This window comes from Eriocheir sinensis, chromosome 49, assembly GCF_024679095.1.
Source record: "Eriocheir sinensis breed Jianghai 21 chromosome 49, ASM2467909v1, whole genome shotgun sequence".
Taxonomy (NCBI): domain Eukaryota; kingdom Metazoa; phylum Arthropoda; class Malacostraca; order Decapoda; family Varunidae; genus Eriocheir; species Eriocheir sinensis.
In genome coordinates this window covers 7,725,142-7,747,804 of record NC_066557.1, presented here as the reverse complement: position 1 = coordinate 7,747,804, position 22,663 = coordinate 7,725,142, and the positions used below count along the sequence as shown (strand labels likewise).

Below are 22,663 nucleotides of genomic sequence, written 5' to 3'. Positions count from 1 at the left end.
CTGTCCCCAGCTAAAGTGTTTCTATTTATTGCTGGATGCAGAAGTGGGTAGTGATGGGGGGAAGGGAGGGGAGGCATATCTGGGTTAGGGAAAAAGATAAAGAATCCGGGAGTATCATTGTGTAATCAAGTCTTGGCTAACTATACCTGCCTCTTTGTGTTTTGTATTTATTTTTTTCTCTTTTTCATATTTCAATTTTTTTCCCTTTTTTCCTTTTCCTCTTTTTTTTACTTTCCCTCTTATTTTTTCCTTTCCCTCTTTCCTTTTCCTCCTTTTTTTCCTTCCCTCTTATTTTTTCCTTTCCCTCTTTCCTTTTCCTCATTTTTCCTTTTCCTCTTTTCATTTCCCTTTTTTCCTTTTCTCCGTGTTTTGTTTTGTTTTCCTTCCCTTCATTCCTTTTTCTGTAGTTTTCTTCCTATCCCTCATTCTTCCTTGTTTTGCCATTTCTTCATCATTACTGTTTGTTGTAGCATGTAGAGATTTGGAAATGACGGGCGGAGACAGATGTGGGTTTAGACAGTGGTTGTGGAGAGGTAGAGGTGGTGGATTGGGGAGAAAATAGAGGCTCCAGGGGTACCATTGTGTAATCTTAAGTCTTGGCTATCTATTCCTGCCACATTATCATTACTGTTTTGTTGTAGCATATAAAGGTTTGGATAGTGATGGGGGAGGCAGACGTGGGTTTAGATAGTGATGGTGGAGAGGTAGATTTGCGTTAGGGAGTATTGTTCATAATCTTAAGTCTTCCCCAATGATTCCTTCCCCCACTAAAGTGTCACTTTTTCTTCCAGCAGACATGGATGGGGGTAGTGACGGGGGAGGCAGGTGTGGCGGGGGCGGGAGAGAAGAGCTGATCGAGGCTGTTCTCACCTGCGAAGGGCACATCTGCGACCCTGAGCTCCCGAAGAAACTGACCTGCCTCGTGCATGCCCTGAAGCATGTCACCCACAGCGGTAAGACACGCGCCTCTTTGTGTTGTTGGTGGTGGACATTCTCTTCCTCTTTGTTTATATTTATCTATCTCGTATTATCTTTTCCTCATGTATATATGTGACCAGAAAGTGGAATATTATGATAAAACAGAATTCAGGCATTTTTTCCATACAATGATTCTCAAACTTTGCACTTTATAAGGCTAAAAAAGATATTATTATTATTATTATTATTATTATTATTATTATTATTATTATTATTATTATTATTAATGCTACTATTACTTCTACACAACCTTAGCAACTGTATACCCTTTTACTACTACTACTACTACTACTACTACTATTATTACCATTGTTATTATTACTATTACTATTATATTACTACTACTAACACTGCCCAAACCTAACACACACACACACACACACACACACACCTGTCTTACGCCCACAGATTCCACCTGGTTCGTTAGGAAGGTTGAGCCATGGAACAGCGTCCGGGTGACCTTCTCCATCCCCCGGGAAGCTGCCATCCGCCTCCACCAGCTAGCCCAGGCGGGTGACCAGGCCCTCAGGCAGCTGGGCATCCTCTCGGTACAGGTGGAGGGTGACCAGGTAAGTCTCACCCGCCCGCCAGTCACCTGAGTGTTGTGTAGTTACCTGGAGTTGATATTTTCTCCTTCCATTTCTTTTTCTTTCCTTTCTTTTTCTTCTTTTTTTCTCATTTGTCTTAACTTTTCTTTTGTTTTTTTTGTTTTTTCTATTTTTTTCCTTTTTTTCCCTCCCTCTTATTTTTTTTGTTATTTTTCCTTTTCCTTTTTTTTAGTTTTTCTCTTCCCTTTTTTGTTTTCTCCCCATTTTTTTTGTCATTTTTCCCTTTCTTTGTGTTTTGTATTTATTTCCTTCCCTCTGTTCCTTTTTTTATCGTAGTTTTCTTCCTTACCCTCTTTATTGTTTTGTTATTTTTTCCCTTCCCTCTTCCTATCTTCCTTTTATTTGCAATTCTTCCCTTCCCTCGTCCTCTCTTCCTTTTTTTTAATTTTTCCCTTCTGTCTCCTTCTATATAATTTTTCCTTTCCCTCTACTGTAATTTTTCCCCCTTTGTAATCTTTTCCTTTCGCCTCAATTTCTTTTCCTTTACTGTAATATTTTCCCTTCCCTCTCCCTCTTATTTTTCCCTCCTTTCTTTTTTTGATATCTTTTCCTTTCACCTCAATTTTTTACTGTAACATTTTCCCTCCCCTGTCCCCCTCTCCCCCTTTTTCCTAACCTAGCTTTACCTTTAGTGTGTGTTAATGTGTAAGTTCTTTTAGCATTGTATATTTATTCCCTCCATTCTCCCATAACTTTTTGAAATGATTAACCCTTAGACCCTTAGACGGTGGCAGTATTTGAAGAGTAGCCCCCCTAAAAAATGAATGGTCCATATATACAGTCACTTCCGACCTTAGGACCGTGGTGATTAAGACATTTCCCCCAGAGTTTCCTCCTGTTTATCAGTATCTACATACACACCAAACCAAACATTATACAAAGGGCCTCTATAGTCTTTTCTACTTGGTTTGGGAGCTTGCAAATCCACCGTGTTAGACTAGAGACAAATTATTATACAGACTCATGAAACCCTGATAGTTCCTGAAGGTAATCCTCTAAACAAGGTGGATACAGGTAGAGAGTTCAAGATGATAGTCACACACGAGTCTAGGCGGGCAGTGTGGATGGGGTAGTAAAATGGATTGTACAGAGTGTGTGAGTTTGTCATGTGTAACTGTGTTTGGTAAGTGGAGTTGAGTTTGCCAGGATGAAGTGATGGTTTCAGGTAATGCTATGCAAAGGCAAAGGGTGCATGTTAACGGGTTCACTGGGATGTCTGTTGAGCAGCAGTTATAAGTGGTTGTGAATTGTGGTTGATGCGTGATAGCTGTGGTCAGGATGTAACTTCACTTTTCCCTCGGCCAGGTGTATAACTCATGTATGTTAGTGTGTGTTGCGTCAAGCCAATGGTGTGTTGCAGGTCATCTCGCTGAAGGTCGCTGGCCCCAACAACGAGGCGACGGAGATTGTGCTGCGGACGGACGGTGGCGCTGGCGATGGTGCCGGCACCTCCAGTGTGGCCCGGTCCGTCACCACGGCGCTGGGTGGGGCCGGCCTCATGCCCGCCCACCCCCCGGAGATAGCCTCCACCTCAGCATTCCGCAGCCCGGGCATGCTGGGGCCACCCATGGAGGGCATGGCCATGGCCCCGCGCCCCATGGCCCCGGTCAAGGCGCCGTTCTCTTTTGGGAGCATGAACCGCGTCCAGACCATCCGGGAGCTGCAGCACCAGCAGCCCATGATGGGCCACGTGGCGGCGGTGGCAGGGCCTCCGCCGCCCCCGCCCCAGCGCCCCATCTACAACCCCCCGCCTCCGTACCCCAACCTGGACCCAACACACCAACCGCCCATGCGTGCCCCGGCGGTGATGACAGTGGGGCAGAGGCCGCCCCTGCCCCAATTGCCGCCGCAGCTCAACGGAGCCCAGTACGTGGCGGCCGGTCCGTCGGGCAGTGTGGGCCAGGTGGGCCAGGTGGGCCCCGTGGCCCAGCCCGGCACGCAAGTGTTGCCTTCTGTTGTGCAAGCCAGTTCAAATCAGCCTGTTAGTGGTAGCTACCCAGTGCCAGTGACCCAGACGGTAAATAACCGCGCAGTGCATGGCCCCGCAGTGAAGGGCGTCCCAAGGACAGGCGGGACTGGCATCAACAGTCCCCTCTTGGTGGACCTGCTGCGCCAGCCCGACCACCAGCCCAGGGCCAAGGCCACCCTGGCTGGCTCCCCCCATGGTTCCCCTGCCCCGGCCTCCCCCTCCTCCCGCTCCACCACCTCCACCCCCTCCTCAGACTCCCTGCCCCACACCCCATTAGCCAACCTACCTCTGCCCGTGGTGCCGGCCATCTCCCCCCCACCGCCCAGCGCCCCCACAGCCTACAATGCCGTGGTGACGGCTGCCGGGCCCTCCGGGCTGTCCGGGGCCACGATGGCTGCCCCATACAGTGCTGGCTTTGCCGGGCGGACCAAGGACGTGGTGCAGACCCACCAGCAGGTGTACTCTGGGGGCTCAGTGATCACCAGCACTGTGGCGCCCCACCCCAGGCTGCCCAACAGTGTGAGTGGGGGGCTGCAGCAGCACCCGCAGGCCACGGGGCAGCCCCCACCTGGCCCCCGCCTGCCCTATGTGGCTGATCAGCGAAGCATGCCTGTAACGGCCGGCCCCAGCACCTCCAATCCCCACCCACACCCACACCCACACCCTCACCCTCACCCCCACCCTCACCCCCACCCCCACCCCCACCCACACCCCAAGGTGCCTGTGCAGCACCAACCCCGGCCCACCAGCCATCTCAGCCACCCTGGCCACCCCAGCCTCCCCAACCATCCTAGCCACGCCAACCACCCCAGCCACTCTGGGGAGCCCCGTGCAGCGGCAGCGGCGGCGGCAGCAGCAGCCGCCGCCGCTGCTGCTGCTGCTGCTGCGGCGGCGGCGGCAGCAACTGCAGCCACTGCTCCACCAGTGTCGGCCTCCTCGCCCCAGCACAGCTCTGGGAGCAAGGAGAGCCAGTACCTTATCAACCCCAACACGGGCCTGCTGGAGCCCCGGCCCAGCGAGAGCTCTGACTCAGAGCCCGAGGCACGGCCGCACTCCCCGCCCAGCCAGGAGACACACTCCAACTCCGTGGTGTCCGATGACGAGTCCAACATTAGTGCCGCCTCCAAGAAGGAGACCGACCAGTCGGACTCTGAGGCCTCCCGGCTGTCCGTGCTGAGCGTGGACTCCAAGAAGGCCGCCACTGCTGCTGCCGCTGCTGCGGTTGCTGCTGCCTCTGCCTCTGCCTCCTCCACTCCAGACCGACCCAAGGCCCTCGAGAGGGACGCCAGTCCGGCGGCCGCCTCGCGGGAGAACAGTGTGGTGAGCTCCGGCGCCTCGGCCGGGGAGTCCATCAAGCTGAAGCTGACCATCGGACGGGAGCCTGTGGCCTTCGTCACCAAGCCCAGGAAGGGGGAGCGTAAGGAGGCCGCCACCAACTCCTGCCTGGCGCCGGGGAGCAGCGCAGAGCCCCGGGTGCCCAAGCTGCATATCAAGCTGAAGTCCAAGCAGGCGGTGATCGTGAACCCCCTGGGTGACGGGGACAGCCCCCGGGCCCCGGAGAAGGAGGCCGCCAAGGAGGACAAAAACAAGCGGCGGAGCTACAGGAACAAGTCCCGCAGCAGCGAGTCCGACAGCGACAGCGGCAAGATGCGCGGCCTCAAGATCAAGGGCAACAAGGACAAGGGCGGCGGCGAGGAGGGCTCCACCATCCTCAAGTTGGACGGCAAGAAGGTGAAGGTGGAGCCCGAGGAGGAGGAGACGCCCCTCAAGATGAAGTTCAAGGAGAGCATCGATGGCAGACTCAAGCCTGCTAAGTCCCTGGAGGACGGCCGCCTGCCCCTCAGCAAGGCCGAGAGCTCCAAGCTCTCCAAGGGGGAAAACAAGTTCAGAACACGGCTTAAAACAAAGACAGCGATCAGGAAGGTTGGCGACCTGAACAGTGTTGGTGAAATAGCTAGTCACAAAATTCTGGATACTCTTCCCCCCAGCATCACCCGCGTGGCTGCCCTCCACACTCAGCAGCCCCATATCAACCCCTCCTCCTCCTCCTCCTCCTCCTCCACCTCCTCCTCCTCTTCTTCTGCCTCTCCCTCCTCCACATTGCTGCCCCCACCCATCCCCAGCGCTGCCTCGGTCTCCAGCACGCACGGCATCAGCGACAGCCTCAAGGCAGAGCTGGAGAAGCGTGGCAGTGAGGCGGCAGCCAGCAGGAAGAGTGAAGGGAAGGGGGACGGGGAGAAAGCAGGCGAAGGTCTGAGCCGGCTGCACGCTGTCAACAACCTGGCCAGCCTGATGAATGGCGACCTGAGCCACGGCGAGAAGCTGCTCCTGGGACGCCGGCGCCAGAACAGCCAGCCGCAGCCCTCCCCCGGGCCTCAGCAGCCCCCACAGGCACAGCCACAGCAGCAGCCCTCACAACCACAACCACAACCACAACCACAGCCACAGCAGCAGCAGCAGGTGGATGGACCAAGCAGTAGCAAGCTGACAATCAAGAAGAAGGGGTCTGGGGAGACACACACCCTGGAGTCCCTGAAGAAGGACCTTCCTGAAGGTAGGGTTGGTGCTTGTGGCCACTGCAGGCTCCTGAGGGCTGGCCATGGCCACACTGGGGCCTGCCAGGGCTGGGTGTGTGTGGGTGTCTGCTGTTTAATAGTAAGACCTTGAGAGTGAACATAACGTAAATGTGAAGGAAGTTTGCTTCAGAGATAAGTGATTCTCAAATTACTAGCTAATGTACCACTTCCAGGTGCTTGGTGCAGGGCATGTACCCATAACCCAGGCTTTCAACCCCTGTCCCCCCCTGTCTTCCCCTTCTCGGTACCATCGTGGATTTGAAGTTATTACTGAATTGAGTGACTGAGACATTGCTGACCCTTATACTTTGTCTTGTACCGATGGTTGAGAAGCCCTGTTGTTCTTACTGTGTGTGTGTGTTTTGTGTGCACCTGTCTCACTGTTTGCCCCTTGCAGGTATAGGCAGCATCCCCAAGTACCTGAACTCCTCCGTGATGATCAACAAAGTGTCTCACTCCCCGGAGAAGCTGCCTTCCTCCCGTCATGAAGATCCTGCCGACAAGAACGTCAAGAAGCTGGAGCTGCCCAAGCACGCCATTTGCAAAGACCTGGCCAGCCTCAAGGCCAACTCTGACATCACCATCCACAGCGTCACCAAGAATGAGACGCTGAGCTTCGGCAAGGGTGGCGGCGGCAGTGACGGCGAACGTGGCGGGAGCGTGGTGCCCAAGGTGAAGAGTGAGGCACCCAAGGTCGGGAAGGTGACCCACCTGGACGTGAACGACAGGAAGGCTCTGCAGGACGCCCTCAAGTTCTCCCAGAGCTCGACCAAGAAGAACGACACTCACTCGAGCAGCGTGCACGACCTGCTGAGACGCTTCAACGCCATAGACAGTTCAACTACAGTGCCTGTGTCTTCTCAGTCTGAGAGTACAAACAGCACCTCCGGAGTGAAAGTGGAACCCAAAGTCACAGAAACTCCAGATAAGGTGAAGCATGAGGTGAAAAGTGATGACAAAAGTGAGAGTAAAGAACCACTTCTTTCAAGTGTTAATTCATCAAACAGCTGTGATACTAGTGTTAAAGTGGAACCTGAGCAGACCAAGATATTAGAACAAGCTAAGGCTCCAGAGTTTCCTGGAAATGTCATCTTGACTAAGGGTGAGGTGGAGAGCCCGGACGGCACTCCCAAGGGCGAGCACGGGAGTGGCCAGGGCGGGGAGGACTCTGGCATTGAGTCCATGGACGCTCTGTCTGAAAAGAGTCCAAACCAGAGTGACCAGAGTCCCACCCGGAGGGACGACAAGGAGTGCGAGCCTTTCCCTGATAAAAGCTCAAGTGATAAGACTGTCTGTAAGCGCGAACCGGCGAGTGGCAGCGGTGGTGGCAACAGTAACAGTGGCGGCGGTGGTGGTGTGGGGTCAGGAGGGGCACAGAACCATGTCAGGGGCGCGAGTGAAGAACCCGAGACCAGTGCTCAAGTCCAGATAAAGACTGAACCCGCGGAACCTGAGGAGGCCGCTGGTGAGGGTGGTGCGGGGGCGAGTGGGGAGGCGGGGGGGAGCACAAAGTGTGGGGGCGGGGACAGGGGTGCGGGGGTGAAGGCATGCGAATCTCTGGGGAGCGCTGAGAGTAAGCCCGTCGTTATCAAGAAGGAGCCCGAGGAAGAGCCGCCTGCTTCCCCGAAAGTCGAGGAAACGCAGTCCGGACCCACAGGCAACTCTGCTAGTCCTGCCAAGGCCCCCACGATACCCAAAGCAGAGGACCCTACTGCTGCCACCCCCTCCCCTACCCCTCCTCCTGCTCCTGCTGGGGAGAAGTGTGCACCCCAGCAGGAAGCACTGCCTCCACCCAAGAGTGAGGAATGTGACACAACCTCCACCACCACAACCACCACTTCATTATCATCCACTTCATCATCATCATCATCATCACCTTCGTCGTCTCCGTCATCATCATTGCCTGTTCCACCTACGTCATGTTCATTGCCTGTCACCTCCACCTCCTCCCTTCCACCTGTCACTTCCTCCTCCTCCACATGCTCTCCTGGGTCTGCTTCATCTTCCACTCCCTCTTCCACTTCCTCCTCCACCACCACCTCTTCCCCTTCCCCTGTCCCCACCACTGCCTCCTCTTCTGTCACTTCCACCTCCTCCTCCTCCTCCTCCTCCTTCTCCTCACCACTTATTTCCACCTCTTCCACCTCCTCCTCTTCCACACCCACCACCTCCTCCCCTCCCACATCCACCACCTCCCCTCCCTCCCCTGTCAGCACTAGCTCCACTTCTGTAGCATCCACTCCTGCCCCTGTAACCACCAACACACCCCCTGCCACATCCACCTCCCCTTCCCCTCCACCTCCACCCACCTCCACTGTTCCATCCACCACCTCTTCCTCTTCCTTGCCCTCCCCTGCCATTGCCACTCCTGTCACCTCTTCTTCCACTTCAGTTCCTTCATCACAGCCCTCCTCCACCTCCTCTTCCACATCCAGCACCTCCTCCTCCTCCTCCTCTGTTACCTCTCCTCCTGTCTCTTCCTCCACCTCCTCCTCTACCACCACCACCACGGCTGCCACCTCCGCCTCCACCACCACCACTGTCGCTGCCCCAATTCCCCCAGCAGTGAGCACTCCCCCAGTCTCGCTGCCATCCCCCACCTCCCCCACCCCCTCCCCGAGCCCCCCAGCCCCCCTCTCCGTGTACTCCTTCACCCCGCCAGCCGGCAGTGTGTCCCTGGCCCCCTTAAGCTCAGCCGTCGCCAGCGCCACCGCATCAACCACCACCACCACTGTCTCTGCCCTGCCCCCCACCCTGCCCGCCCCCTCCCCGACTCCCACCCCCTCCTTGTGTTCCCCTGCCACCTCTAGTCATAACTTCAGTGCCCCGGACAGCCCGAGCCTCACGCTGGTCTGCTCCACCACCAGCACCACCACCACTGTCACCACCACCTCCACCATCACCACCCCCCTCACGCCGGCCAGCGCCGCGTCACCCAACATCACCCTCACCACCACCACTACCACATGCACCACCACCAGTCACACCCCTGTTGTCTCAAGCATCTCGGTGATTCCCACAGTGCCTCACTCTCCAAAGATTACAGCTCCGACCACCGCCGCCGCCGCCGGCACCCTCGTACTTTCCAAGCCGTCACTCCTGGCCTTCACACTCACCCGGCCGCTGAGCAGCAGCGCGCCCTCGCAGGTGTCCTCCATCCAGGCCGCGGCCCTGCCCTCCATGGACAAGCTGCCCATCCTGTCTAGTCCCCCTGACCTGGGCGGCGTGTCCGGCCTGTCCTCCGGCAGCGCCGCCCCCAGCGCCAGCGGGGGAAGCGGGGGCGTGGCGGCGTCTGGGCCGGGCGCCAAGGTGGTGACGCTGAAGCCCAGCAGCAGCCAGGGTCAGGTGAGCACGCCGCTCAACCTTCCCCCGGGGACAACTTTTCGGCTAGTGGCCCTGCCAGGTAACAGTGCCATGGCTCCCACCACCAGTGCGGTTAAGGTAGTGGTGTCGCCCGTCAAAGGCCAGCTGAGCCAGCAGGTGACGTCCGGCATTGGCAGCATGACCGTGGTGACGGTGAAGCCCGTGGTGATGGCGACAGGTGGGGCCAAGAACAGCCACCTCCTACAGACGCTCGCGGTCAACAAGACCGAGGAATCTAGTCCTCCCTCCCTCCTCAAGGCTCAACTTACCGCCCCCACCCTCACCACCTCCCCCCAGGCCGTGGCCACTTCCGTCACCAACGCAGCTGCCACGCCCATCGTGTCCAGCACCCTCACCAATGGCGATGACACCGAGGACCTGGACTTTGTGGGCTTCTCCAGCACGCCGCAGGCCAAGCTGCTGCAGCCTGGCGAGCTGCAGCGGGAGATATCCCGGGCAGACACCCTGGAGAGCCTGCTGTCAGACTCCTGCAAAAGTCCCGAGGTGCTGTCCCCCACCGGGGAGGAGCCCACGCCCCTCAGGGTGCACCCGCCCCTCTACACCTATGGCAACAGGGAGCGCAAGAAGGACGTGGAGTCCGATGCGGAGGACAAAGACCGGGAGGAGGCGAAGACCCTGTCCGAGTGTGAGGGCAACTCTGAGCTGAAGGGCAGCGACCTGCTGGGCCTGGAGAAGGAGAAGGAGGAGTGCGCAGCGGGCGTCAAACCCAAGGCCAGGGACAAGAAGTTTGATGCGCTGTCCATAGAGATCCCGCCCTCGGACCCCAGCCTGGCGGATGACAAGCGGCTCACGCGGAGCACCAGGCAGAGCATCCGGCTGGCCAGCCCCAAGGTGAACAGCCCTGGGGCAGACCACAGCCCCAAAGTGGACCGCAGGAGCCCCGCCAGCATGCTGTCCATGGGCAAGCCCAGCCCCGTGTCGGTGCTGCGGCCCAGCGTCAGCCCAGCCACCCGGGGCACCAAGCGCCGCCGCCACGAGTCTGAGAGCAGCAACGCCTCCAGCATCAACGACGACGCCCAGGAGCCCACCGCCAAGGTCACCCGCAGGAAGCCGCCAGACAAGACTGGGGGTACGTAGCCAGGGGTGGGGCATGGGGGAGGGGGTAGTGGTGTGGGGGGGGGGAGAGTGGCTCACTGTTAGGGCTACACCATTTCCATTATTTGTGCTTTGTCAAACTATCACTAGGCTAGTAAAACTACTCATGGAAATACTAACATAACCTCTACAAAATCCTCATCCAGTGTGGGCGTGTGAGCCCCAAAATGTTTGAGACCATCATTACCATTCCTTTCCTCCCTCACATTGCTGGTGTGTCCACAGATGAGTATGAGAGCTCGGAGGATGACTCGCTGGATGGCGGCGGGGGAATCAGCAAAAAGAGGAACCCATCCGCTGCATCCACCTCCACCAATGAGGATGACGATGACTCCAGGTAGGCCCAACACACTCCTCTACTGCTATGATGCTATCTGTTTCTCTTCTTATATATTCTTCTATGCTGTTTTGTATATTATTCTCTGACTTGTAGTTTCCTCTTGTCACCCTCCTCTCCTACCATCTGTTTGCTATATATTACTCATCAACTAGTAACTCTTTTTTGCTATCCTCCTCCTCTCGTACTACCTGTTGATTCCTGTTTTTCTATCATTCTCTGACAGGTAATTTCTTTTTTTGTAATTATTCTGGACTTGTTATTACTCTGATTGGTAACTTCCTTTATTTGTAGTATTCTGGGTCCTTACTGTTATTATTTTGGACCTGTTATTCTTTTGACTTATAACTTCCTTTATTTGTAGCATTCTGGGTCCCTAGTGTTATTATTTTGGACCTGTTATTCTTTTGACTGGTAACTTCCTTTATTTGAAGCATTCTGGGTCCTTAGTGTTATTATTTTGGATCTGTTATTCTTTTGACTGGTAACTTCCTTTATTTTTAGCATTCTGGGTCCTTAGTGTTATTATTTTGGACCTGTATTCTTTTGACTGATAACTTCCTTTATTTGTAGCATTCTGGGTCCTTACTGTTATTATTTTGACTGATAACTTCCTTTATTTGTAGCATTCTGGGTCCTTACTGTTATTATTTTGACTGATAACTTCCTTTATTTGTAGCATTCTGGGTCCTTAGTGTTATTATTTTGGACCTGTTATTCTTTTGACTGGTAACTTCCTTTATTTGTAGTATTCTGGGTCCTTACTGTTATTATTTTGGACTTGTTATTCTTTTGACTGGTAACTTCCTTTATTTTTAGTATTCTGGGTCCTTAGTGTTATTATTTTGGACTTGTTATTCTTTTGACTGATAACTTCCTTTATTTGTAGCATTCTGGGTCCTTAGTGTTATTATTTTGGACCTGTTATTCTTTTGACTGATAACTTCCTTTATTTGTAGCATTCTGGGTCCTTAGTGTTATTATTTTGGACCTGTTATTCTTTTGACTGATAACTTCCTTTATTTGTAGCATTCTGGGTCCTTAGTGTTATTATTTTGGACCTGTTATTCTTTTGACTGGTAACTTCCTTTATTTGTAGCATTCTGGGTCCTTACTGTTATTATTTTGGACCTGTTATTCTTTTGACTGGTAACTTGTAATCGTTCTGACCATAATGTGTCACTCAGGAAGCAATGGTGGTGAGTCTTGGTTCCTCATTATTACCAAGCAGCTTTACCTTATTTATTTTCCCATCAGGTTTCTACTTTCCTTTGATGCCTATAGGTAAGAAAGCAGCTCAAGGGGAAGGAAAGGCCAGTCTTATTCATTTATACTTACCTCCCGAAATTTACCTCTCTTTCGGCCACCTCCTTGGATTCTTTTTAGGAGCAGCGAGTAGCGGGCTTTTTTTTTTATTATTGTTTCCTTTTTTGTGTGTGCCCTTGAGCTGTCTCCTTTGTAAAAAAAACAAAAACAAAAAACAAAACTTGTGTATAGTCTAAAGGTCATAAAACTTGTACTAATCATGAGTCTGTGGAGAATATTTACCTCTAATCATAGGTAAGTTATTTTTACAGTGAAGATGCTTAAGGGAAAAAATAGAGGTAGTGGAAGGTAGTTGTACTCATATATATCAACATTTTCTTTGGTTTCTACTCCTCTGATTATTGACTCCTTCTTTATCATGTTTTTAATTAATTAGCTTTTTTATATTATAGTTTATTTAGTTTTATATTCTATGCCATATGACCTTGCAGTTGCAACTTTACATTTTCTTCATTGAATTGTTGCAGCCACTTTTTGTTTCATTTCTGTAGCTTGGTAATGTCTTCTTGTAGGAAATCTGCAGTGAAGGGGTTAAACTGGTATTCTTAAGACAGTTCCACCTCTCATATCAACTATTTCCTGAGCCCAAAATGGAGATTGATTGCGTTCTAATGAGTGTTCTTTTAGGTTCATGATGCAGAAGAATGATCAAAGTACCACCAGGGTCATAAAAGCACCCCTGGAAAAGCTCAAAACTCCTATGAAACTTGTGTCAAATATGTATCTTGGGGCACTGAAAAGTTTGAGAGTTTGGCACTTAGTCATATTATAAGACATTTCGTGGCCAAACACACACACATGACACAAGTCAGGAGGAGTGAGTGGCATTGGACTTCAGTTTTAGACCCTGGAGTTTGACCCTTCTTCTGTACCATGAACCTGAAGAAACACTAATTAGAACCCGACTGACCCCTTCTTTGACCTTTAGAAATAGCTGATGTATCATGAACCTGAAGAAACACTCATTAGAACCCAACTGACCCCCCTCTTTGACCTTTAGAAATAGCTGATGTATCACAAACCTGAAGAAACACTCATTAGAACCCGACTGACCCCCCCTCTTTGACCTTTAGAAATAGCTGATGTATCACAAACCTGAAGAAACACTCATTAGAACCCAACTGACCCCTTCTTTGACCTTTAGAAATAGCTGATGTATCACGAACCTGAAGAAACACTCATTAGAACCCGACTGACCCCTTCTTTGACCTTTAGAAATAGCTGATATGAGATGCGAAATTGTCTTGTAGTACTGACCTTAGCATCACTCTCATGTATGGCGCTCCTTAATCTTATCTCGGCTATCAGCTCCGAGTAGTAGTTTGACTTGAGTGTGTCCCGTATACTTCCATGGTGTGAATAACATGTGATTGCTGGGTGTTGGGGTAGTCATTGTAGCCTTTATCAAGATCAGTGTTTTTCCTCCTTGGCTAGTTTACTTTTTATGTTTTTTCTCTTTCCTTCCTCCATAAAAACACTTCCTATAGTTTATTTTCCCTTTTGATTGTTTAGTTTCGATTCCTCAAGCTACCTTAAAAAAAAAAAAAAGCTTCAATTTTTTTTTACCTTGTATTGATTGTTAACTTTCAATTCCTCAAGTTTCTATTTATTTTCTCCCTTCAAAACACTTGGTACAGTTTATTTATCCTTTTGTTTGTCAACTTTCAATTTCTCAAGTTTCTATTTATTTTCTCTCTTCTAAAACACTTGGTACAGTTTATTTATCCTTTTGTTTGTCAACTTTCAATTTCTCAAGTTTCTATTTATTTTCTCCCTTCAAAACACTTGGTACAGTTTATTTATCCTTTTGTTTGTCAACTTTCAATTTCTCAAGTTTCTATTTATTTTCTCCCTTCAAAACACTTGGTACAGTTTATTTATCCTTTTGTTTGTCAACTTTCAATTTCTCAAGTTTCTATTTATTTTCTCCCTTCAAAACACTTGGTACAGTTTATTTATCCTTTTGTTTGTTAACTTTCAATTCCTCAAGATTCCATTTATTTCCTCCTTTCAAAAAACTGCTCATAACATTTTTTTCCCTCTTTTGATTGTTAGTTTTCATTTCCCCTCCAAGAAGCACCTTATTTATTTACTTCCAATTCCTCCAGTACCATTTTCTTCCTTCAAACAGAATTGCTACACACTTACTGGGTTTTGCCTCTTGACTGATTTGGACAGGGACGTGTAGGTAGGTCAGAGAAACAAATAAAAGAAACAGTATGGGTGTCGGAGAAGGGAGATATTGAGTGCCATATAATTAAACATTTCGGCGCCCAACCACACAAGGCTTTTACAGGAGTTTTGAGCATTTCCAGGGGTAGTTTTGTGACCCTAGTGGTAGTTCGACCCTTCTTTTGTACCATGAACCCAAAGAAACACTCATTAGAACTCAACTGATCTCCTTTATGGCCTTTGGAAATAGCTGATATAAGGTAGCCATATTATTAAACATTTCGGCGCCCAACCTCACAAGGCTTTTATAGGAGTTTTGGGTATTTCCAGGGGTAGTTTTATGACCCTAGTGATAGTTCAACCCTTCTTCTGTACCATGAACCCAAAGAAACATGCATTAGAACTTGACTGATCTCCTTTATGCCCTTCGGAAATAGTTGATGTGAGGGGTGGAAGCGTCTAACCAATCATAGTGTATCATGGGTTCTGTTCCCTGCCAACATTAACCCGGTAGCATCGATGGGCCAAATTTGTGGCTTTACCGTATAGCAGCGACGGGTCAAATTTGTGGCTTTACCGTGTAGCAGCAATGGGCCAAATTTGTGCCATGATATTAAACCCCCAAAATAGATGATACATAAACTGATCACAAATGCGTTGATATATGAGAATGCGATTTTGTGGTATAACACTATTTTGACCCTTCAGAATGTCGGTTTGTACAAAACTGCAGTGGAAATAGGCCTGAGTCCTTCAAAATAACCCTACATTATCACCTACGCAGTTGAAAGTGAGATAAGTAAACCAATAGCATCACTGCAAATGTGCAAGCTTTTCCGTCTAGCGCGTAGTGCAAACTCTTAGCATTTATTGTTTATTAGTATATTTTACGTTTTGTAACTTCCTTCATGTTCCTGATTATTATGAATATCATGAACTGTGTATGACATATTAAAAAGTTAATTAATATTGCACATCATGGATGTTTTTGAAAAACCTACTTTTTCGGACCTATATATATATATTTTTTTTTATAACTGAGTCCAGTCCAAGAGTCTACATACCTTAACCGGCAGTTTGGGCTTTGATTGAAGTGTCCACCTTAAAAACCAATGAAGTTATGATAATTTAAACATTGCAAAACTTTAAACGCGATTTCCCGCATTTAAAAAAATGGCGCTTTGTACGTTTTTGCTCGCACGGCCTCATATATTATGAAACGGTTTGTGTGAGTGATGATTTTTTCTTGTTTCTCTCGCTTAGAGGGACAATTAAGAAACATGATCCCCGCTGCTACCGGGTTGAGGCCTCGCTGCGTTCCCTGAGTCAGTTTAGCGTATCTGTCAGTCAGTTTAGCATACCTGTCAGTCTGTGTAGCGTACCTGTAAGTCAGTATAGTATACCTGTAAGTCAGTTGAGTGGACCCGTAAGTGTTTAGTGTACCTGTTAGTCAGTTTAGCGTACCTGTAAGTCAGTTTAGTATACCTGTAAGTCAGTTGAGTGGACCTGTAAGTGTTTAGCACACCTGTCAGTCAGTTTAGTATACCTGTAAGTCAGTTGAGTGGACCTGTAAGTGTTTAGTGTACTTGTAAGTCAGTTTAGCATACCTGTAAGTCAGTTTAGCATACCTTTCAGTCAGTTTAGCATACCTTTCAGTCAGTTTAGCATACCTGTAAGTCAGTTTAGCATACCCTTCAGTCAGTTTAGCATACCTGTAAGTCAGTTTAGCATACCTTTCAGTCAGTTTAGCATACCTGTAAGTCAGTTTAGCATACCTTTCAGTCAGTTTAGCATACCTTTCAGTCAGTTTAGCATACCTGTAAGTCAGTTTAGCATACCTGTAAGTCAGTTTAGCATACCCTTCAGTCAGTTTAGCATACCTGTAAGTCAGTTTAGCATACCTGTAAGTCAGTTTAGCATACCTTTCAGTCAGTTTAGCATACCTGTAAGTCAGTTTAGCATACCTGTAAGTCAGTTTAGCATACCTGTAAGTCAGTTTAGCATACCTGTAAGTCAGTTTAGCATACCTGTAAGTCAGTTTAGCATACCTTTCAGTCAGTTTAGCATACCTGTAAGTCAGTTTAGCATACCTTTCAGTCAGTTTAGCATACCTGTAAGTCAGTTTAGCATACCCTTCAGTCAGTTTAGCATACCTGTAAGTCAGTTTAGCATACCTTTCAGTCAGTTTAGCATACCTTTCAGTCAGTTTAGCATACCTTTCAGTCAGTTTAGCATACCTGTAAGTCAGTTTAGCATACCTGTAAGTCAGTTTAGCATACCTGTAAGTCAGTTTAGCGTACCTGTGTCAGTTTAGCATACCTGTAAGTCAGTTTAGCATACCTGTAAGTCAGTTTAGCATACCTGTGTCAGTTTAGCATACCTGTAAGTCAGTTTAGCATACCTGTAAGTCAGTTTAGTGTACCTATAAGTCAGTTTAGCATACCTGTAAGTCAGTTTAGCATACCTTTCAGTCAGTTTAGCATACCTGTGTCAGTTTAGCATACCTGTGTCAGTTTAGCATACCTGTGTCAGTTTAGCATACCTGTGTCAGTTTAGCATACCTGTAAGTCAGTTTAGCATACCTGTTTACCTCTAGCCGTCACCTGTCTGCCCCGTGCCTATCTTATCAGTCCCGCTGGATGAAGGACAGGCCATTGAGGAATTGCCACATCCACTCATTGATAACATGAGCGGCGGCCAAACAAAGAGCTCATTCAATTGTCCTCGAGTATTTTTGCTGAGTTTATGGTACTCTTTACTCTTACTGCTTGACATCAACTTGTGCGTCATCATACATTATAAAGATACCGTTCACTCATCTTTCATCACTAACTTATGCATCATCCTACATTATTGGGTTTGGATACTGTTAATGTGATCACTTAACACATTCATTCATAGTTAGTTAGTTTATTATTGACCACAACATACATATTCTGTTCAAAATTTCTCTCTTTGGTTTGGGTCCAATATAAAATGGAAAATAAGGTTTCCCAAGTAACCTACGCAGTAAGTCAGTTCATTCACATTATAAGTCCCAAAAAGGTGCTTAGCAATAATAGTCTTGGTTGTATCAGTTTTTGACATTCAGTACTTGCATGATAGTGCCCAAGAAGTCTTAATCACCAAACAGTCCTTGCGTGAGGTAGTTACATCTGTATTTATTGGACGTGTTTAGCCATCAAGGGTCATAGTGGTGCCTGGCTGGGTGCTTCATGGTCCAGGTTATGACAGGGCTTGGTGCTGGGCTGGACTGTCTCACTCATGCTAGTAAGCCTTTGCACTGATGCTGTGGGTCTAGAGGTAGGCTGGTGCCTCAAGGGCAAACTGTGATGGAAGGTTAACCAAAGCCATGCCAGAGAAGAATCAAGACAACAATCCCAGGAGAACATTTGAGAGGGAGTAAAGACTAGTGATGGAAGGTCCTGGTGTGTGCCGGCACTAACAATCTTGACCCTTGCAGGCCATCGTCACGCAGCAGCCGCACGTCCTGCAAGGCAGCGAGGAGCAGGGAGCGGCAGAGCTCAGCGGAGTCCACGGGCACCACGCGGGACACCACGCCCACCCGCCGCACGCCGCGCCAGAACAACCGCGCCTCCACCAAGGAGCGCTCCCCCGAGCCAGCCAGGGAGCGGGGGCTGGCGGCGCAGATAGCGGCAGCCAAGGCAGCGGCCGCCGCCAGGGAGAGCAGGGACAAGGCCGTGGCCACCTCTGCTGCCGCCAAGGACCCGCTGAAGGAGAAAGAGGTAACCAGGGAGAAAGAAGTGGAGAGAAAAGAACCCTTGAGGGACAAAGATGCTCAATTAAAAGACAAGAGAATTCCCACTGTCGTGCTGAAGGAGACGAAAATCATCCTGAAGGAGAAGAGTCCCCAGTCCAAGGACAAGGACAAGAGTCCTGTCCAGGGCACCAAGACTAGAAAAGACAGCGAGCAGTCAGAGCCGGACGCCAGCAACAGGAGGAAAACCAGAAGTACAGCAACAAGTAAGTACCAAGACTGCCGCCACTCACACGGACTCCCTTGCTGAGTGTGCCCGTGTTTGTGCTGGCCATTGACTTTTATGCTGAATAATATGATATGTGAGTTGATTCTGTTTGTGGGTCTTATAATGTGTACTGATATTCTGTTGTTTTGTTTCAGCAAATGAAGACACACCCAACAAAAGAAGAAGAATGTCCAAAGAAAAATAGTGTCAAGCATATCTTGCTGATAGGAGGGTGTGGCAGTGCTTCTGAAGCCTGAGAGTGTCCTACAGCAAGTGTTTTGACAGTGTGAAGTGTTGCTGTGAGCAGACAGCAGTGTGTATCAGTATTAGAAAAAATAAGTGCAATAACATTCTCTCTTACGCTGTCTGTCTCCTTCCGTTCCTACGGTGGCGGCCGCAGCGTGGCGGCGGCAACGGCGGCCGCCACTCACTTTCCTGTATCACGTTACCTCTGCCTGACCACTGCGCTAAGTTTCCCGGAAGCAGCGCCAAAGACAACCAAGACTCCATCGCTGACGACGAACGTTTTGTCCTCTGTCCATCTTGGGAGCTTGTTTCCTGAACTTTGCCCGTAGTGGATAAACTCCTGAACTCCTGAGATCTCAGCCTTTGGCAAACCATGATTATTTCATTAACTCTGCAGAATCTGTAGGCTATTATGTTACATATGCAGTAGGTTTTCTCTGCTGCACTACTGCTTAAGAAGACTTTAGTGCTACACTCAGCATTGTGGATTGTCAGTACAGCTGTAGCCACAGAGGACAGCTGAATGCAATGACCGTGTGATTTTCTAGGGTGCCGTAGCCCACCCTCCCCCAGTGAGAGAGTCTCCTGGTAGTGTTGTCAGGGACGAGGCGGTGGTGTGGCCGCCCGGCGCCGGCCGTGGGTGCGCCGGCCGCCCGCACGCTGCAGGGCGCCCACACTTTTTTACACCACACACCTCTATTGTACATGTAGATTGTATATATTGGTGAATGTTTTTAAATGTACAAAGTCCAGCAAAGTGAATATTTTCTGTGTATTTCTGTATAGATGACTGCAAGTAGATGCAGATCCTGTAAATTAGATGCTTAAATTGTAGAACCTATCAAGGTGACTCCGGCTGTATTTATTGTACATAGTGTAATCTGTTGTATAGACTACCACTACTGCAAACAACCTCGTTATCAATGATGTTTGTTTCTCCACGTCCTGTGCCCGACGATGCCGTTTTTTCCGAACACCTCACACGCACTCCTTTCCAGACACAGCCGACGTCCGCAGCCGCCCGTGCCGTGTCGCCGCGGGGACGCGCGTGTCGGGCTCCAGATGATCATTTCGTTTTATGAACTTGATCGTGGTACGTGCACAGACATTGGGCTCTGGGCCCTGTCACTGAAGGCATGAGCAATGTAAAATGTTTGTAATTTACCCTAATCTATTTTTTTTAGCTTTACGGCATGAAAATTATTCTTTAATGGCCCTATTGATTCTATTGTAATGTAAGATTTCATATTTTACATTGTTATGAATAACAGTTTTAATTATATACAATGACTTTCTGTACAGAACATTTTAATAGTCCTATTTTTCTCAACCTGTTTTGCAATAATTACACAGAGCATGTTACAGCGTCTTGATTTTTGTCCCTCGGTGTAGTTGGTGATTGTTCTGAAGGCGCGGCCACGTCCGGGACTCAGCCGCGTCATGCATAGGCTTGGGTTGGTGTCGCCAGTTACCCCTCATGTGTTGAGCTGCGTATATTTCCATTTTGCACGGCCCTCCCTGTTCCCATGGGTTTCCTTTCAATGAGCATATTATTTCTCCTCTGTTCACGTATAATATGGTAATATATATTTTCCCCAAGTAATAGGAAGCATCCAACCATCTCGGATTGTCAACCTAAGGCTCACCGAAGACAGGCTTACAATAGAAATGTATTTTGTATTTTTCTATAAGATGCATTTGGCGAGAGAGTAAGAGAGGAAGTGAGAGATTAGAAGCAGAAAGAGCGAGAGAGGAAGATGAGGCTGTATGTCCCTTCTTTTTTGTGGTGTGTTCCAGATAATGGTGTATGTTACTGACAGAGTAAAGTGACCAGTAAGGCAGGCTAGTCTTTGCTCTCCATCCTTGCCAGTCATGAAGTGCTTACCCAGGGGATTGTTGACCCTCCTCACAGGTCTGTTATATGCACACGCTACACTGATTACAGCTGCCACGAAAGGGGGGCCTCTGATGACCACCAAGCCCTTCCTTACACAAGATGTTACATTCACAGAAACTTAACCATTACTGCTGCTGCCTCTACTACTACTACTACTACTACTACTACTACCACTACTACTACTACTACTACTACACTACTGCTACTAAATCTTAAAACTACTACTTCTGCTCCCTACTACTATCACCACCACTACAACTACTGTGACATTCAAACCATTGATGCATCAAGTGTAGGTTTTTGCAGTACTTAAATATCTCTTGGTAAAAAAAAACTTCAAAATTCTTGCTTGCCTACTGAGCAGCCTCTTGTGTATACTACTACGCTAGGATTTGTTAAGTGTGTGGTTGGTATTTATGCCTGTGGATTAGCTGTAGCTGGAGGACTCTTGAAAGGGTAGGGAAGAACTTTTTTCCGGATCTTTTGTGACTGACCTTCGACAAGTGAAAAAAAATGAAGAAAAAAAGTTTAGGTTCATTTGAGGTGACATGGAACTTCAGTGTGCCTTTCATACCTTCTCTTTGTCAACTTTTTTAGTGTGGATAATGTAAGTGTGTGCCGTGGACGCCGTGGTGGCCATCAGCGGAGGCTTGCTTGGGCCACACTCCCGTACGCCTCGTGTGTAACCTTACTGAACATAGTCCCGCAGCCTTGGACGTGACCTGAGTTCCATATGAGAAAAAAAAACACTTATAGTTGCTGGAAATGGTTTATTGTGTTATATTCCACCCTTCTTGAATTATATATATTTAATTACAAAAACTGACATTTTAGGAAAGGACTGATGAAGACAATGATAGTACAAATTAAGGACTTTCTTTAATCATAGTTTCCTCCCTCAGTAAGAAATAAGCTTTTTCGAAGCCTGATGTGTCTTATTAAATGTGTAAACCAAATAATTGTTATTAAAACTCATTAGTAACACCATATTCATGTTTTGAATTACTTTACTGCGCCAGAACTTCTCTTTAACCCGGTAGCAGCGGGGATCATGTTTCTTAATGGTCCCTCCAAGCGAGAAAAATGAGAAAAAATCATCACTCACACAAACCATTTCATAATATATATCAAAGCATTTGTGATCAGTTTATGCATCATCTATTTTAGGGGGTTTATATCATGGTACAAATTTGGCCCGTCGCTGCTACATGGTAAAGCCACAAATTTGGCCCGTCGCTGCTACCAGGTTAACACTGGAAGGCGAGGAGAGAGGACCGCATAACTAGGCCTGAGTCAGCTGGTGGTGGTGGTGATGGTGGTGACATTGGTGGTGGTGGTGATGGTGGTGACAGTGATAGTGACATTTATTCATTATACTTTTTTTTTCTAGGTTAACAAGACAGGGCGAGTGGATAAAAAGCCTGCCACTCGCCTCTTCATATTGTTGTTATCATATTTTTAGATAAGGAGAGAGGCCTAAGGAAAAAGCCTGCCTCTTCATATTGTTATCATATTTTTAGATAAGGAGAGAGGCCTAAGGAAAAAGCCTGCCTCTTCATATTATTGTTATCATATTTTTAGATAAGGAGAGAGGCCTAAGGAAAAAGCCTGCCACTTGCCTCTATGTTATTGTTATTTTTTTTTTAGGTTAAGGAGAGGGCAAGGAGAAAAAGCCTGCCACTTGCTGCTTCATATAAGAGAAGATGAGAGGAAGAAAAATGTAAAAGGAAAATTATCAAATATAACTCCTAAGATACTGTTATGCCCCTCTTGAAAGACTGGAGAGAGGAGGGAAGGAGGAAAAAGAGGGAAGACCATAAAATTATAAGAGAAGATGAGAGGAAGAAAAATGTAAAGGGAAAATGATCAAATATAACTCCTAAGATACTGTTACGCCCCTCTTGAAAGACTGGGTCTGGAAAGGAGGAAAAAGGGAAGGAAGAAGGAAGGAAAATGGAAAGGGGGAAAAAGAAGGGAAGGAAGATGAGAGGAAGAAAAATGTAAAGGAAAAATTATCAAATATAACTCCTAAGATACTGTTACGCCCCTCTTGAAAGACTGGAAAGGAGGAAAAAGGGAAGGAAGAAGG

The 22,663-nt window shown here is 48.5% G+C and overlaps 1 protein-coding gene and 2 long non-coding RNA genes across 10 annotated transcripts in view; 1 reads left to right on the top strand and 2 right to left on the bottom strand.

Moving 5' to 3' along the window:
- LOC126981815 (mucin-19-like) overlaps positions 1–19,972 on the top strand; it is a 31,439-nt gene extending 11,467 nt beyond the window's left edge. For 2 of the 4 annotated variants that reach the window (XM_050833387.1, XM_050833385.1), the window contains exons 2-8: positions 795–953; positions 1,387–1,547; positions 2,947–6,109; positions 6,529–10,584; positions 10,836–10,947; positions 17,909–18,429; positions 18,587–19,972. In XM_050833387.1, the coding sequence (XP_050689344.1) occupies positions 797–953; positions 1,387–1,547; positions 2,947–6,109; positions 6,529–10,584; positions 10,836–10,947; positions 17,909–18,429; positions 18,587–18,636 (8,220 nt within the window). In that variant the 5' untranslated portion in view covers positions 795–796 and the 3' untranslated portion in view covers positions 18,637–19,972. Of the gene's footprint in view, positions 1–791; positions 954–1,386; positions 1,548–2,946; positions 6,110–6,528; positions 10,585–10,835; positions 10,948–17,908; positions 18,430–18,586 lie in introns of all 4 variants that reach the window. The other 2 variants (XM_050833388.1, XM_050833384.1) reach the window with 1 other exon arrangement.
- Positions 10,954–13,056, bottom strand: LOC126981816 (uncharacterized). Its single transcript, XR_007734207.1, has 3 exons — positions 11,799–13,056; positions 11,344–11,483; positions 10,954–11,273 (listed from the first exon to the last, which is right to left on the bottom strand). It is a non-coding gene; the product is annotated as an uncharacterized LOC126981816 (long non-coding RNA).
- LOC126981817 (uncharacterized) lies at positions 15,658–17,901 on the bottom strand. Of its 5 annotated transcripts, XR_007734210.1 has the most exons (5): positions 17,028–17,901; positions 16,620–16,745; positions 16,326–16,472; positions 16,013–16,073; positions 15,658–15,951 (listed from the first exon to the last, which is right to left on the bottom strand). It is a non-coding gene; the product is annotated as an uncharacterized LOC126981817 (long non-coding RNA). The 5 variants fall into 5 exon arrangements; XR_007734209.1 differs by having other exon boundaries at positions 15,658–16,094; XR_007734208.1 differs by having other exon boundaries at positions 15,658–16,073.
- Positions 19,973–22,663: the final 2,691 nt, after the last annotated feature.